The sequence below is a fragment of the Phalacrocorax carbo genome, chromosome 12 (assembly GCF_963921805.1).
Source record: "Phalacrocorax carbo chromosome 12, bPhaCar2.1, whole genome shotgun sequence".
Lineage (NCBI taxonomy): Eukaryota > Metazoa > Chordata > Aves > Suliformes > Phalacrocoracidae > Phalacrocorax > Phalacrocorax carbo.
In genome coordinates this window covers 12,784,546-12,802,170 of record NC_087524.1, presented here as the reverse complement: position 1 = coordinate 12,802,170, position 17,625 = coordinate 12,784,546, and the positions used below count along the sequence as shown (strand labels likewise).

The window sequence follows — 17,625 nt, the reverse complement described above, 5'->3', positions numbered from 1 at the left end:
AAAGCAGACTGTCTTGCAACAGGGTGGGATCCCTTCCAGTGATGCTGTGTGTAAAAGCCCAGAGAGAGCCAGTCTGTGGGTTGCACCACAGAGCAGCTCTTTACATTGCAGGTGGGCTTCAGGTAGGGGAATTGAACAACATTTCTCTTAGAATTTAGAACTGGAACGTGTCTAATGTAATTGCTTTTAAAGAGCAGGCTAAGACATTAGATGAGTACTAGGTTTTCCTTGTAACAGCAAAGTAAATGTACTGGAAAGCAGGCTGGTCTCTGTGCTGCAGGGTGCAATACAGCTTCTGACAGAGCTCAGCACACTAGTCACCCCCTTGAGAGCCTGACTGCCCGGCCGAAAGAATTGTTATTTATTTCTCTGAAGCCACGGCACCTGACCTTTGCAGGCCTGCAATGATACGCTACATGAAAGGGCTGTGGGGTCCAATCAATCAATAACTATATTTTCCTCTGCACCTGTGAGTGACAGCTGCCCTTTGGATGGAGGGAGATAACTGGAAAAGATTTGATCTCCAGAACAGAGTGAGGAGGTTCACTCCTAATAGAGGCTACGTACCTCTATGATGTGTTTTGTATGTTTTGAGTCATGGCTCTTATGACATTATTTTAAGTAGGGTTTTTCCTTGTCCCTGACTGGGACATTTAAATAAAATGTCATGGATTTACAGAATAAAGAGATGAAGTTGGTGTTTATTAGGATTAAGATGGGGAGTTTCTATACATGCTGTCTGGATCTAAAACATTGCCTGTGTTTATATTGTGTAATATATTGCCAATTCTGGCAGCGTATGCAATGTTTACCTCAGTGTGTTGCTGAGTTGCAATCCCGCTACAGAAAGGCTTGCAGCCCTGATGTGGCTTCACTCCTTTCAGGGCTGAGCTAGCAGGGGATGCACTAGGTGGGCATATCGGGTCAGACCTAGTCTGGCACCTCTGCAGCAGAATCAGTCGCATGTCCTCTGATAACCAGCTAAGGATTCGTTCTCAGGTTTGGATTTGAAATTGTGGGATCCCAGCACAGGATATAAGGCATAATGCTTGACTCTAATTAATTCTGACTTGACAGTCTCAGAACCTGCTCCTTCTTTTTCACTATTGGACCTGGGGTGGCAGAGAAATCACAGTGCCACAGCTCTGCTTGTTGGGAGACACTAAATATAGACCATCAAGGATGGACGGAACCAGCTTGCATAGGTGGCACGCTTGCGGGTTTGTACTTCTGAGGATTTTGCATTAGATCTGACCCAGTCTTTCGTTGGCAATTTCTGTTGGACCTTCTTAATCGACAATTGCATTTGCAGCGACTGTCAGACAAAGGCCACATAGGTTAATGGTGTTTACCATTTGCAAGTGAGAATTGACCTATATTTAACAAATTATTGTGTAAATGTGTGTCACTGTACTAGTGATATTGTGTTGCAACTTGAGTTGTTATCATGTTGACACCTGTGTGTCTTCATTTCTCTCCTACTTCTTGCCAAGACCTCAGTGGCTTTGCGCTCCAGCATTGCAATGCCAAACTGTGAGAAGGAAAGCATGTGAAAACTCATGTCTCATTACAGTTCATCCGAATGGGAGGAAGAACTGGGACAAAGCCAAAGTGTAATCTTCAGAAAACAAATGTTGACTTCTAAAGATTGTCTGTGTCCCCTGTAACTAACCTTCCTTTTCCCATGTTTCCACGGCCAGCCTTTCAGATGCAGAGATCAAGGCAAGCATCTTCATGCCCCACCAGCTGAAAAAGATCCATCATTACAGTGCATCTGAAATGATGAAGCCTATCAAGCTTCAGCTTGTGCTAAAGTATTTTGCAATCACTGCATTTTCTGATACGGGCAACATAAATAGTATTTAGTAGAATAAATAGTGATGAGCCATACGCAGGTTAGGAAAAGTGAAGGTGAATTATAGACAATATTTTTTATACAAGCTATTTAGGATGGACAATTTGTGCTTTCTTAAGGGACAGTACTTCTGGAGCTGAAACCTGTCCCTACGTTGCTGCCTCCTCTGGCAGACAGACCTTTTCACAGCCACATCTAGGAGCTCTTTTTCAGTTGTGTTTTGTTTGTTTAGTTTTTAGCAATAAACTATTTCTGGACTGTAGGGAGATGGTGATCCAGACTTGAACTGGTAATAGGGCTTTGCCCATCCTGCAACCACAGCTCCCTGGCTGCATGAGCCCCACTCAGTACAGTAACACAAACGGGAGATGTGTATGCCCGGAGAGTCCATCCCACGGTGGACAGGTTGGTGGCCTGGGAGTTTGCAGGCACACATCACAGCTGCTGCAATCCTGCAAGGTTTGTTGCAAAGCAACACTTATTGCATAATTAGGAAGAAAATTAACTAACCTACCAAGGAAACCAAGTTCAAGGCTTTCTGCACAAAATAGCCATGATAGGAGAGCAGTGGCTGTTGCAAAGGCAAGGCAAAAGAAACAGGCTTTGGAGAAGAAGCCAGAGCATTAACCTCATTTGGCAAGGACAAGAATTCGAAGAGGTAAAGCCATTTGGCAGGTGTTGAAACTTGGGGTGTTTGTGGGAGGAGGGAAGGGGAAAGGGAAGCAAAGGAGCAAATGAAGGAGAAAAACCTTCAGGATCATTACCTCTGACCAAAATGCCCCGTGGCACACAAAACATTCAATAGCTCTGCTGTGCTTCAGGAACTTGCACCACTAAGAAATACTTCGACGTGACAGATTTTGTCTAAATCAGACAATTCTGTCGAGAGAGTGCCCTCTGTTGTGTGTAATGGCTAAATGCATGCCATCACAGCAGACCATTTCTCTGCAGGCTGTCAGGGTGGATGCTGTCTACTGTAATTTCAGCTTCTAAACAGCTTTATTTTTCTGAATGACTTATAAAAATGTGTGGACTTGATTACACCTAGAGGAGCAAATACAGTCCACAGTATGGGGGATCTGTGTGTATTTGAAAACTGTGGCTGTAATGTATGGGTGTTCTAGCTATGATTTATCCTCATAGCAATGAGATTTCAAAAAGAACAGGGAGCTTAAAATCCTTAATTTAATAGAATTATTCAGGAGGCTGCCTCTCTACAAACAATAGCAAAAATTCTATAATGTGCTTATGCTGCAGTATGTACAGACACAGGTTCACCCACTGTGTTCACTAATAGGAAGTGTAACAGCTGCAGTCATTCTGCCGTCTTTCACATTTAGGATCTTGGAAGTTTCATGGAAGAGGCCTAGGAAAGTTTCTTACACTTTCAAGAGTTTTGTTCAATATTGTTTTAGTAATTACTGGAAGTAGGGAACCTACCAATTCTCTTGCTGGGAAATTGTTTCATGTCCTGATATTTCCTGTTCTTCAGAAATCATGGTTTCCCTTTCTAATGCTTTATTCTTGCTGTTTAAGACCTGTTGTTACTCAGGTACAGAGCTAACACCTGGACCCTGTTGTATCTGACACCAGCTATGTCTTCAAGGAAATGTAAGCTCATTAGCTTGTTTTCCAACTTCAGGTGTGCTTAATTTGCATCCACACCATGCAGCTATCCTGCACTGAGCCTGTCCAGTCAGCAAGACATCCTGCTCCTAACAGTATTGTAGCTACCGCAGCATGTGCTGTACTCTTGTTAACCCAACCATCAACACTGACAATGCTGAGAAGCAGGAAAGAAATATCAGGTAATTAATTCTGAGGACCTTCTGGCTATTGCTACATAAAAAGCATCCTTTTCTCCCATCCTTGACATGTTAGGTTAGTTTTCATCTTGTCCAAAGGCTTCACAGATCAAGCTAGGACCTTGCAAGACCAGGCCTGGAGGGGAGTTGGGTACCACACTGACACTGACAGGGAAGGAGGACCCTGAGGGTAAATTTGGCATTGAAAAATGCTGAGTTTGCATAATCCTATGTTCCTTATAGAACTGTTGTACTGTTGGCGTCACAACTTTTTAAAAGGAGGCATTGGTAGAATACATAACCCTTGGGTTTTCACTAGTATAAAATGCCTGCAGAGGCCAGGGAGAGGCAAATCTGCTTTGGGATTCTCCAGTATACAAGGCACAAAGCTCATGGAATGTTTTATTTATCTGGTAAAATGGTGCACAGGGATTCTTTTGTGACTTTCGTTTTTCCTCTGTAAAATAAACATCTTTAGTAAAGAATTCCAGCTCCAAACAGGATTGGGAAAAGTTAAGAAACACAGCTGGGCTGCAATTTATAATAAAACAGCACAAAATCCAACGGCAAAGAGTAGGTGGAAGATGATATCTGTAAGAGAAACACAGACTAAACGTGAATACTTCCCTTTCAGCTGCCTTTCATGTTCTCTTCCCACCCCCATCAACGCAACTGCATCCCCTAATGTGGCTCTGTCACCATATCAAGTTTTAACAAATAGGTTTTGAAAGGCCTTTTTCAAACCCTCTCCAAATAGAAATGCTTTCAGACATCTCTGTTAACTCAGTGAAACATGTTTGTTCCCTTTTGGGAAGAGGGTGTGAAAATAAGAGAAAGTAAGTTTCAGTATTAGAAGTTATTGCTATGACTTTATTGTCCAGAGTGAGGGATGGAAGAAAGGAGGAAAAGAAAGTGTATAACATTGAGAAATAAAATTTAATTTTGAAATATCTCCCTTTCTGTCAAATTTACTTTATTTTTCACCTCCTTTTTTTGAGCTATGGGGTTTATGTTGACAGAATCACTCAAAAGCTATATTTGGGATTGATATTTTCATTGTCATACTTTGCTCTTTACCTGACAGTGTGTAATATCTGGATAAACCTTCGCCTGTATAAAATAAGAGAAAAAGATAACATTGGAGTGGCATGTTTAAAATAGGGCAAAGTGCACCAGCGTGCTTTGTAAAAGCAGAACTGATAACATTTGCCACATTTTGAAGTTCTGGATATTTCTACCCCTTCACTTTACTGTCTGAAGTTGTAAAAAGATCCTCAGTTCTTTTATCTTCTAAAATTGATGGGGTTTTACTGATGCAACATACTCAATTGTAATAATGCTGCTCTACGTGTATTTGTAATTTTAAATTAGCTTTCAGGTCGGTGAGGATGTAGTGGATAAACTAGTATAAAGGGCTCCAGTGAAAACATGATTTAGGCATACCTCGCGCCAAGGACCTGTTTCAAAAGATGTGCTGGATCTGCAGAATTAAACCAGCTCAGGGAGAAATCCCTGGTGCCTCTAGGAGGCAGCAGTTAGAGGAAACAGGTATTGTTTTATAATGGAGAAACTTGATGGCAGTTCAATTTCTGTGTCAGGAGAGATAGGCACGAAGGGTTAACCTACCAGAGTTATGGGTATGCTAAGTACCAACCCACAGTCTAAAGAAAAGCTTTCCTGCTGCTCCTAAGCCTGACCTCTCTCCCACTCATGTGCAATCTATCAGAGCTTGTCTGGGCTGTTGCTTGAGGACAAGCGCAGGTGAGCAGAGTTTACATCACTAGCTTGGGGTGTGAGTGGTTGGGCCATTTATCATTAATGCCATTGGGTGCTTTTACTTACTTTGTAAATGAGGAGAGTTTCACTGAGCTCTTCTGCCAGAGCCCCGAGCCTGGAGGGGACCAACTTCTGTTCAAGACTTGTGCTTCTATGGGGGAAAGGGCTCTGGCGGGGGACTTCGGCTCCCTCTGCACGCTGTGAGCCAAGGGTGGCTCCCAACTTCATTGCTTCCCAAGAGGAGAAACACCCCAGAAACCCAGTCACTTACTGCGTACAGCAATCTCTGCCATTAAAACACCTCCGGTTTGTTCCATGCGTTGTTTTCGTTTGTCACATGTCTGAAGAGATCAGAAAGTCATGTGTACCAAAAAAATTAATAAAAAAATCCAAACCCAATTCTTATGTTTCTAACCAAGGAAATGAAATCTGTGTCAATATTGCTGCATATTTTCTAGTTTGGTTTTTTTTTCCCCCTCTGTAATTATTGGGGGGTTTGTTACAAGAGAGATTTAAGGAAACTTTACAGTGCATTTTCTGAGGATTTGGGTGTGCCACAGCCCTTATGGTGACTGTCAGTGGAAGTGCTCTTTTCAGCTGTGAAGTGGCAGGGGCTGAGATGCGTGTCGTCTTGCTCATCACAGGTCCCCCTGGGCTGCCCTTTCCCCCTGCTTTAAACAAAACTGCTTTCAAGAAGGAAGTGGGGAGCCGAGTTCCAGCTATCTGACCCATGACCTCTGTGAAGGCTTCTGTTGTTGTTTATCGCTAATTACAGTTGTTGCCCTTTGGGTAGAAACAGGAAGCACAAATCCCTTCCATATAGATCATCTCATGTCCAGGCCTGGCACCGCTGACAAGGTCAGTATTGGAGGCAGAGCTCTACAGATGAAAGGTCCTTGTCTGTCCCTGACCGTTGCAGATTCCCACCTGTGGGCATTTTGTTGTGTTTTTTTTTTTTCAAACTCAGCATGTGGTAACTCTGGTTATGAGTTGCTTGTAAGCATGGACCCACAGGCTGGTCCACCCTTAATTGCAGCGGACCACCAGCTGCATTTTGGGGTTGGAAGTGAACTCGAGGGATGTTAGCCTGATCAAGCAATTATCCTATGCTGGAGGGCAAGGAGGGAATTCCACCCGGTGCCTGAAAGGCTGATGTAGATGTTTGGCGGTACTGTCAGGAAGGCAGATATGGAGTACTTGTTTTGTGTTTTCTTTTAACCCTGGTCTGTGGCTGGATAAAAAGTTGAAGAAATCTTTAAAAAAAGACAGCACGATCTAAGCCCAGAGTTTTTCCTTTTGCCTTTGAAACTCAGAATTTCTAACAACGCGTTTTGTCAAACCTGCAAGTTTTGCAGAAATTGGTGCCCCTGCTTAGCACTGAGGCTCGGTAATAAACTGCTATCTTAATTTGGCTCCTGGACTGAGAAAGGGTTTAGAAAGAAAAGGTGGTTTCACCAGGAGTAATGCTTTCTCTCCTCCAACAGGAAATACTTGTTGCAGAAATGACAGTATGGCGGCCAAAGAGTATTTTGGGCTTTCATTTCAGGTTAAATAAATTTCAGCTTCATTTTACAGCAATGACACATTCATTGCCTGAAAGAAAGAATAGCACAGCTCTGACTTAGTGAAGGAGGGAGAGAGAAATCTTTAAAGAGAGACACCTGAGTAACCCTCACCCTCACATCAGTTGGTGCACGCAGCGCGCACCTTGCTTTGCTGAATAACGTGCCTGTGGAGCACCCCCGCTCAGGTCACCGGGACCTACCCCTGGGCTCCGTTCCTGCGCCAGTGACAATTTATGTATTTCACGCAGAACAGGATGGCTGCAAGAGCAATAACGTACTGCAGCGCTGCAGGCTGGCAGAGAGGACTTTCCTTGGGAAGGGGGAGCGGGAGGTTTCATTTAACTAGCAGTGAGCTTGGAGCCAGGTTCTCCCCCTGCCCCCAGGGTGCCCTCAGCACCGAGACGTTTGGCAAAATGGAAAAAAGTTCTACTTTCTCCTTCTTTCAGGCTAGTCTTTAACTGTAGCTGTTTGTCAGACAGGACTGTAGTCTGGGATATCGACAAGAACTGAGTTTTTAAAGTGCTACATTGTTTCTCAATACATTTAAACAAGTTGCCCAATGTTGCATAGGGCGCCTGTGGCATGACAGGGGTCGGGGAGCACAGCTGGCCACTCAGGCTGCTGTACGGCGGCATCTCCATCTACTGAAAGCTCTGGCACTGGCTCTGCGCCCCGTGTGCCCTCAGGAAGGTCTCGACATCCTCTGTCTAAATTTAGCACTGCAGGTCTCTCTGGGAGAGTGGCCTTACCACCGGGCAGGAGAACTTCTCGCTGTCGCAGACGTGCGTCTCGCAGTGCAGCCAGACCTTGGACAGCTTGGGGATGTTACGGAAGCGGAAAGCGTTGAACTGGAAAGTCGCCCGGCTCGTTTTCCCATTCTCATGCACAAGGATGGAGTTGTCTGTGGCACACCTGTGTTGTGCATGGAGAAGCACTGTCAGAGCTTGCACGGCTTCAGTGAAACGTCTCCTGAGGTCGCAGTCTGAGGGATGCACTTGCCCTGCTGTGGGCCAGCTTCCCTTCTGCCCTCTCGCCCCCCATCCCCCGGCCTTCTGTCATCCTCAGGGCTGGGCAGGGCTGGGCTGGGCTGGGCAGAGGTGCTCCCCCAGGTCCCCTCAGCACCTACCCCTTGGTGATCAGAGGCCAGTGGATCTGGTAGAAATACTCCGAGGAGGGAGTTGCCCAGCAGTTGTTAAGAACAACTTTGAACCTGGGGAAACACAAACCCCAGATCAGTAAAGAGCGTCCTGATTGCCAATTTATTAATTATTACTCCTTCCCTTGCCTACCTGTCACTTAAGCCCTTAGCTTCCACTCCAGCAAATACGTCAGAACCGATTTCTGATGTTTCAACAATGAAAGGGGCTTCTTTTATACTTGTAAACTTGGCATTCTTTGAAAGACAAAGAGAAAGACATCATACGTTACTAGCAACATGCAAAGCAAAGGCATATGGCAACTTCAGACAGCTCTGGAGAGATGGACTCCAAAAGTCTGGGTTCTTATTACCTGCAAGCTCCAAACTCTACACCTAGCAGTAGGACTACTGCAAGCCCAAGATGGTGTTTGAAAATCTTTTTGTTAATGTTTGGCTTATAACGATAATAGGTGACAGAATTTGATGCTATTTGGGTTGTGGTATGTGTTATATCACAGCATGGGTGGGAAACAAGCTTGCTCCTGCTTCTGGTACACCAGAGGTGGTGGGGGAAGCTGGTGGGAGTCAAAGACTGGAGATGACCGTATGGGATGGGAATGGGGTTGGGAGATGGCCACGTGTCAGAGAAAAGGAATGAAGACAAGCAGAAATCACGTGCCTGTATGCAAAGGTTCAGCACTCCGTGATTTATACTTGTGGTGGCCAGCATGGCGAGAGCTGAGGGGGCACGAATGTGCAGAAAGAGCTCTGCCAGCTGTAGTATTTCATCCATTAAAAAGCCACCCTGCTCAAAGGAGTGCAGTGTGTGGTGCTCAGGTGAAAAGGTTTGCTTACAAATACACTGAAGTTCCTACTTTAAATCTCACTGCTTTTTATTGCATAAGATCATAGCAAAGCTAGCACCAGAACTATGTAAAGAGCAACATATTTAGTCATAGCACCGGTTCACTTAGTTAAACCATTGCAGCAGGACTCAGGTATATGTAGTTCTGGAGCTGTTGGGACTATCTTTCCCTGATGTGCTTGCTCAGTTCCCTGGTACTGATTTTCTTATGTACATTTCCTTGCCTCAACAGCAAGGTGGCTGTGAGGCACTACAGTATTCCCACTGCAACGTCTGATAGATTGGATGCACTGAAGTTAAGGCTCAAGGCTGTGTTTAGGTTAGTGATCCATAGCTGTTAAGTGCCCTGAGAAATTCTCATTTAACCCAAGATTTCTCCAAAGGAGAGAACTTGCAGAAGCACTGTCACAAAACTCATCAACCCTTGTGCTAAAAAGAGTTGAACCTGGTAAAGTTCTTGTTCCAGACTCTGTTGCTCTGCACTGTTTTACGGTACTATCTTGCTTTTCTTCACAAGTTTCAGTGCTGAAGGTCTGATTCCCATTCAGGCCCCAGCCCCTCACGCTGCATCACAGTCCTTTGCTGTTAAAAGTGTGTCACAGACTAAAGGGCAGGTGAGACCAAAGTGTTTCCACTGGGTTACACTGCAGCTCAGGCACTGCTTCTGGCCGAGGAAATGGGCACGTGAAGCACCTGGAAGTATGGCCCACCAGAGCCAGAGGGCTGTGTCAGGCAGCAGCAGAGATTAATAGCAAGGCAAAATAAATCTTTTATTTCTATTTTGCCAGAAAAAAAAAAATTCATTGCAATTAACCTTTTCTCCCCAGTGAAAATGTGAACAAAATAACGAAGGGGTGGTCTATTAGCCTTCTGAGCTTGTTCTGTACTTGTGCTCAGTGGGGAAATGTATTAGTAACAGTTCAGCCACTCCCTCCCTGACTCCTGGAGCCCCGTGGCCATTAGAACAATACAGACATTTGGGGGGGGAGAAAAGTACCAGAGATCCATTGTTCGCGGTTCGTCATTTGTTTTTGCAGCCATTCTGTCAGGAGTTGACAGGAGCAGTGTGGTAGCTGCTGGGACCTTGCCAGTCTATACTACCAGTGTGCCATATATCAGAAAAAAAAGACCACAGGGTTTTCACATGGCATCCTGAGGCTGCCAAAATGTGCCCGAAATGCAGGGTGTGGGGGGAGAGATTTCCATCAGTCCACCTTGTGCTAAACACTCCCTCTACCTGCCCTATAAATTTAACACACTGTGTTCTTAGTTGTCCTTTTTCTAGCTCTGAAAAATAGAGAGGTGTCTTTGGTGCTTTTGACTGTGCTTTCGTAGAAAAAAGACTCCAGGATCAGGGGCTGGCTGCTTCAGCAGCATAGCGGAGCTGTCAGGAGGAGAGGGGTGTTTCAAAAGCTTGTCCTGATACGCAGGGATGGTATTTTGCTGGAAACAGAATTCCAGCATGACCTAAAGATCTCCGGGGAACACGAAATATCTGTTGGGTGAGAGGACCAAGAAGCAAACCGCAAGGGAAACGCATAGAGCTTTGCCGTATCTATAGAGACTGCGCCATAGCAGCGGTGCCTGCAGATGCACGCTGCTCTTCGAGTGGGACTACAAGCAAGTTTTGCTTTTTCTTATAAAACCTGTCAGCGTGTTAGAAATGTACCTCTCAGCAGAAAAATCTGCCTGATTTAGAGGGATTAAAAGAACAGTTGGCATTGCTCTGTTCGGTGTAAGTATATCCCCATTAATCAGCAGAAACAAGGACCCCTGCAAACCCCGCTGTAATTATCTGTTCCAGGCTAATAATGTGCTCTGTTTTTTTCCAGCTCTTAGGCTGAAGCCTGTGGAAGGTGAAGGCAAAAAGCTGGGTGGCAAAGACCACTTACAGAGTAAAAGTTGAGGGACAACTGACTTTCAAATGAGCCCGAGCTTCCATTCTTCACATGGACGGTGGCCACCCTGGGGACATAGCAAAATTTCTGTGTGAGTGAGGCGTGGTGCAGAAAACGGGGTGAGGCGCGCTCCCAGAAGAGGACGTACCTTTGGTCAAAGGCAGCCTGGTTCACCAGGTAGTTGGCATTGTATGTGCAGGTGAATGAGTAATTGACAGGCTGGCTCTTCACAATTACTGAGGAGTCATTGGAGACGATGGAGTTGTAGAAGTGATAAACGGGGTTCTTAAACTGTGGATAGTGAGACAGAGAAATGTAGGCAGTACTGAGTCTTTGAGGCATCAAGAACAACTTCGTACTTTGAAACATGAAGACTCTGGTGACAAAACACCATTCCTAAGGAAACATAGTTTTGTAGCTCTTTATATTATGCGCTGCCTATGTATATATACATATGCCTTACTATATATGTGTTCTGTGTAATACAGGTGCAGATGGGAGACTAACACACAGGGTAATGTCACTAAGCCTGCAAGTATTTTGCCTGTAGATGGAAAGCATGACTATTTGATTCTTCCTTCTCCCTGATACTGGAGTTTGCCTCCTCTTTCTGTCGGTACTTAAAGCCCACTCCAAGCTGAAGCAAACAGGACTCTCTCAAGCAAGTCCAGCCAATTTCTGAGTCCAGCTCAGAAAAGTCAACCTAGATAGTCTTACCTCTGACTGCGTCCCACAGTATGATTTGTTTTTAGGTGACAGGTCCGGGATTGTGAATTGGTAATATCCCGAATCGTGAATCCCATTGTAGCAAATGCCTCCAAGTGCCAGCTGATTAACCTCCCATCCATAGGGACACTCTGGAATTTTGGTAATGATGGTTTTAGGATAGCAGTATACCAGAATTACATCTGAAAGGAAAATAATACAACTACAGTGATATTCAGTGGTGTTTCTTTTTCAAAGACGTGGGTCTGCACACCTGCTTTCCATTGGGATTAAGCTTCTGTGAGCAGGGGTGTGTGCTGGAAGATCCCCTAACGCGAGCAGCTTTTGCTACACAAAACTGACCTTTGGGTTGTTAAATTCTGTCATCTTTGGAAGAGTTTGGCCTTTGCCTTCTAATCAATGCAGAACTTCATGTAAAATTTTTGTCCTTCTGGAATAGATGAGGAGCAGAGAGACACCGCTGAGAAACCTGGAGTGAAAAATTGCTGCACTGAAATCTGTCTGAAGCCAGATTATGCTGCAGAGGTGGCTTCTGCAACACCACTGACTGTAAAAATAACATGGATGAAGTTTTTTGTTAGGCTTCAGTAGATGTGCACCTTTTTGTAGCGGTGTTAGATCTAGGCCACGGTACATCTTCTGCCCTTTCTCTCCTTGCACTGGCATTGCAGTGCCAGCACAAACTGCATTTTTAGAATTCTCAAGTTAAAAGCTAAGATCTAAAAATGAGCCTAAAAGCCTAGCCCTGTTTGTAGCAATAGTAAACGAACCAAAATCCTAGCCCTGTTAACAGCAGTGGTTAATAGCAGTGCAATATGTTTCCAAACATGGTGATTAATAATACAACCGGGAATACTGCACATTATAACTTACAGACTGATTGCTTCATGATAGCAGAATTGACCATTCTTTAAAGAGAATCAGGCAGTGCGAATTTGAATGTCTGATGGGAATTTAAGGGGCAAATATTGACTAACCGTTAGTGACCTGACAACTGAGAAAGATTTCCAATTATTAGAGTCACAAAAAAGACACCCTGCCTGGAATTGTTCAATTATTTCCTTTAAAGTCCTTCACACTCATTTTTATGATAAAAGCCTAATTTTGCATCTTTTCCATGTCTGCAGAAGGTTAGGGAATATTCAGGGAAAGTCAAATAGGGACCTTAACAACTTGCACCTTTCTGGTCAACAAACCTTCAGCACACGCTTGTGTGTGATTCTGCTTGTGTCGACAGTCAGATTTGTAACTCTGGCAGCGTTACAGCTGAGAAGATTCCTGCAGTTCAGAGAAACTCCTTGTGCAAATGAGTCTACTAAAATAAATGGCTAGAGGGCCAAATACTTAAGATATACCATGAAATTATTGGCAGTAGTCTGACACCAGTCACGCACGTACCAAGCAAACACTCTATATTGAGGTGTATTCTGACACATTTCTAAAGCGCATTTCTTAATTGTAGTGAATTCTACATTACAGGTCTGCCTGGCACCAGATCATTTGAGTTTCTAAGCAGAAATCAGTGTGCAATTAGGGCCTTAGCATCAATGATTTACGTTTTAACTTGTTTAATATAGCAGCGTGGTTCAGGAGTTCAGCCCAGCACATTCATTCACCACTAATCATCTGACTGCGGTCGGTGTGACTAAAGCCCAGCTTGGGCAGCAAAGACCTGCTGCATCTAGCCTGTGCTATTGCAGATAATTTCGAATTGTTGTTGTTTTCTTTGCCATTTTATGCCTGAATTCTGCTTGTGCTTAACTTTATTGTGCTATGATTATTGCACAGAGTTAAGTATATGCCTAATTCTCTGTGGGTCTAGGACATTAGCGGTGCTTGCTTTACTGCACTAGCTGAAAGCAGGTAAATAAAAGAAATGCAAGGATTAGCTCTTTAGAATCCACAGTTTTACTTTCTGAAGAAAAACCTTTCTACTTTTAAATAGAAAAAAAGCCTTTGAAAGCTTAATTGCAAGAGATCATAAGACACTTAAGTTATCTTACCTGCTTTATTTGGATTGCAAGGACCCGCAAGAGCTTGAGCCAAGATGACCAGCAGATAAATAGTAAGAGTCACCATTTCTTGCAATGATCTGAGGACACAGGGAATAAAAGCTGAAATTGTCTTTAAAATTGGAAAAAAATAATTACATGGGCTGCAAACCCAAAACTGTAGCTACTGTTAAACATATTCTTCTTGCAGAGAGAAATAAATAACATTACTGATATTCTGTTGCCCAACTTAATTGCATCTGCAAGATAAAGATTTCCAAGACTATTATTGCTGGGTCACTATTGTGACAATTTTACTATTTCAGTTTAGTCCTGGCTTTGAATTATTCTAGGTTTTCTTTGTTCTTGTAAGGAGTCTAAACCTGAAGTGTTACTATAACCAAATGAAACTGAAACAAAGGGATCTGAAAAAAAGAGAGAATAGAAATTACCAGAAGAAATATGATGCAATAACATACATATTGTGCTTACAAATTTAATGCTGAAACTGTTCTGTGTTGATGGCTGTCCTCATGTGTATAATCTTAACTTCATATAGCTCAGGTTTGGTAAACAATACATTTTCTCCTTTACTGCTAAATGACGAGTTTTCAGGAAAACGTACATAGCAGTAATTTGCATTTCCACTTCAGGCCTCAAACCTGCAAGCTGTTTCCCACAGCGGGAAGCATGTACAGCCTGCGGGATTGGGACTGGAGTTCTCATATTTTTCCTTTGTAGACACTCTTCAGCCTCTGCCCTCATATACACATCACTGAGCAGACTATCAGAAGTAACAAATATCATTTAGGTAAAGAAAAAAATTCTTCCTGATTAAGTATTTCCAACAAAAAGAATCAATGTCAACGTTTTTACTCAGCCTCTGTTCAAAAATATATATTTATAAAAGGCTCATACAGTACATTTCAGAGAAGATTCCTTCTAATTGTAATCCTATGCATTCTACGAGAAATTAAGTAAAATACCTACGAGACAGGAAGAGGACAAGTATCTCAGATTTTCATTCCGGTCTTATTCCAATAGCTGCACTGTCGGCTCTTCCCAAGATGTCCTCTTTCAAATGAACCCAGCTGGCGTTGCCTTCGCTTTATATAAGCAATCTTGTAAAAGGAGCCCATCTCTGGTTAAATCTCAACCCGCCAGTATTGTCCAGTGTGGGAGGAAAAAAAAAGAGTTATAGAAAAGCAGTTCTCTTCCCCTAGATGGGACTGTATTCCTGCTATTTGATTTTTTAAAAGACTTTCTATGGTGCTTTTTACAGATCTTGAAAATAATTGAACAGAAACCTGCTGAAGGTATGTAACTGGCACAATATTTTTGTTTTACAAGTTAGGGAAATGTAGAATTTCTGCAGAGGTGAAACAATAGCTGCCTTCTAGAATTCAGTGAAAATTTATTTATAGGAATTGATAGGAATTAGATGCCTGTCTTGAATGGTTTCTTGAAAACGTCAAGTGGACAAAAGTAATTTCCACAGATTATATACCACCAGTGGGGTTGTTTTATTTACTTGTTTTTCCTAAAATTTCACAGACATGTAGTCTGAGTTTAGGTAGGATCTTCCATAAGCCTAAGTATCCTGCTATATAATAATAATGCATAATACTATGTGTATATAACACTGTGTAATATACATTAAATATTACACTATTGATGTGTAAAATTGACCATTGCACAGAAAACTGAAACAAATTTGCTCTTCATATGACCATCAGTCATGCGGTTGCCATACGACAGTCTTGGTCACCTGGTAACATTTTCTGGTGACCTACTACATCCTGTTTGTGTTAGCTTTTAGTGACAGGGCCAGAAAGAGGACTTGGTACGCTACTGCTATTTTATATGCCTGCATAAAAAACGTGGGCCATCAACAGCCTTGCCACGTAACCTGGCATGACCTCAGCTCTGGGCATGTGTCTATCCACCCAGATCCGGGTGCTATTGAGTTACATATATCCCGATCTGTGGCTTGAGTGACAAAGCACAGGGGATCTCTCTGACCTTGCCTGTGGGACTCAGTCCTGTGGGGCTCCTCAGACACGTTTGTGTCTGCTTCTGTGGAGTTATCCCAGTGGGCAGAGCCTCATTCTGCCCCATCTGGGGCGGGGGTATGGTGCAGGCCTGCCCTCTCTCAAGCAACTTTTGCCATAGGGGGGTGTGCAGTAGGAAAGCTGTTCCAGTTGTCATTAGTCTGGAGTTTCTGAGGGAGGAGGGGGTGCGATGGAAGAGCACAGTGGCCCTGACCTTAATCTGAGATGGTGGGCAACGAGTGTGCAGCTTTCCTGTGGATGCTCCTGTGGGTGAGATTTACGGGCCCACCTTCAGGAGAACATTCACTTCTCTAAATCCAGACTACAAGGAGTGTCTCAAGCGAGACAACGTTAGTAAAGCAAGGGCATGACTACACTGTGCACTGTAAGGGATGCTAGCTCTCACCCCAGAACAATGGTGTGAGGGTGAATCTACAATGATATGAAAATGTTTATAAATAATTAGGGTGACTTCTGCTTCTTGCAGACTGATCCAAAGCTCTAAAGAAAGCTTAACAAGCCTATAAAGTTCTGTGTTTAGTTTAAACAATAAACCTGAAGCTAGACATGAGGCTCTGTAAGGATTGCAATACAGAGCACATAATGTTAAATAGGTGGCTCCCACTGTTCTTGTGAGCCAAATCCTACAATTAAATCAATTACGCTCCGATTTAAATGAGATTACTTAAAGATGTACACATGGATAAAATCCATTGCTCAGGTTTTTTGTTATTTTAATTGAATTAAAGAATAATCCACTGAACAAGAACCAAAGCTCATAAATGATTTGGTGTGACCTAAATAGGGATTATCCTCATCAGAAATCCTAATTTAACTCCAGGTGTCTGTTTTATATCCTCACCCCAAATGCTTCTGCAGGCACTGAAGTCCAAATTTGATTTCCAAAGCTCAACTCTAACTGAATAGAGACTGTGTAAACATTTGCTTATTTTTGTCTTTCTGTGTGTGTGTATATGGTCTGGAACCTGAAACCGGGGACGGGTGAGACATTATGAGCCACCCTGTTGTCAAGTCCATATAGCCCAGAAACAAGGGGAGGGTTTGCAAGAGAAAGCTTGTGACTTTGGGCATGAGAAACACCTCATGACCCTGTATAAACCATTTCTTCCAGCTCAGGGGATCAGGTTCAGCCCTGGGGCTGGACTTCGTCTCTCAGGTCTGCCCACACAGGGCTGATTTAGAGCGTAAGATATTTGGCTAACCTTGATTAGGCATAGTGTAAATGCCTTGCTAAAAATGATGTAAGTGGTCAACATTGCCATAACATTAACAAAGCACTTGAAACACAGATTAGCTTTGTTCTGATGATTTTTAGCAAATAATGTAATTAAATAATCATTGGTGTAAGTCTACAGGTTTCAGTGAAATTACGCCAATATGGATCTAGTCCCATAATTTTTGAAAGAAAATAAATCTCTCACTATCTTCTCAGAGAAAAGTAATCTCCATGTACATAATACCCCTTTTAGGTGAAAGGTAGAAAACAGAATGAAATCCATGAAACAAATTTGGCAAAAGTGCCAGCTGGTGTATAGTAGTTTGCATTTGCATAAGAAACAAGCACAAAATGTACCTAAGCCAAACAGCATTTGATACCTGCTCTGATCAAAGGTGAAGCCTCAGGGGAAGGGGTAGGTTTCTCTCAGTAATTGCACACACAGAAAAAGGAGTGTCATTAAATTGCAAAGCAGACCACTGAGGTTTGTTGCATTTCCCTAACTCTTTCCAAGCCCATTGAATAATCTCAGCAATCTAAGTATCTGTAAAGATTTTGACAAAGAGAAACTGAAGGCCTTATTGTGAATTTCACCTAAAAGGGCAGCTTGTCTCTCCAGCTTTGTTCCTTGCATTGTGATGGAAAGCTGTGCAAGTATCTACTGTCTGGTTCTTACATGAAGAAAATGAGGTTCCGCTGTTTGAATCTGCAAGGGATA

General features: G+C 43.2%; 1 protein-coding gene across 1 annotated transcript; it reads right to left on the bottom strand.

Moving 5' to 3' along the window:
• Positions 1 to 5,699: 5,699 nt before the first annotated feature.
• Positions 5,700 to 17,382, bottom strand: TECTB (tectorin beta). Its single transcript, XM_009503014.2, has 10 exons — positions 17,288 to 17,382; positions 14,610 to 14,770; positions 13,632 to 13,720; positions 11,620 to 11,810; positions 11,051 to 11,193; positions 10,897 to 10,969; positions 8,291 to 8,394; positions 8,128 to 8,211; positions 7,751 to 7,913; positions 5,700 to 5,777 (listed from the first exon to the last, which is right to left on the bottom strand). Exons 3-10 carry the CDS (start codon positions 13,705 to 13,707, stop codon positions 5,700 to 5,702), a joined length of 912 nt encoding a protein of 303 aa, XP_009501309.2. The 5' UTR covers positions 13,708 to 13,720; positions 14,610 to 14,770; positions 17,288 to 17,382.
• Between the last annotated feature and the right edge of the window lie 243 nt (positions 17,383 to 17,625).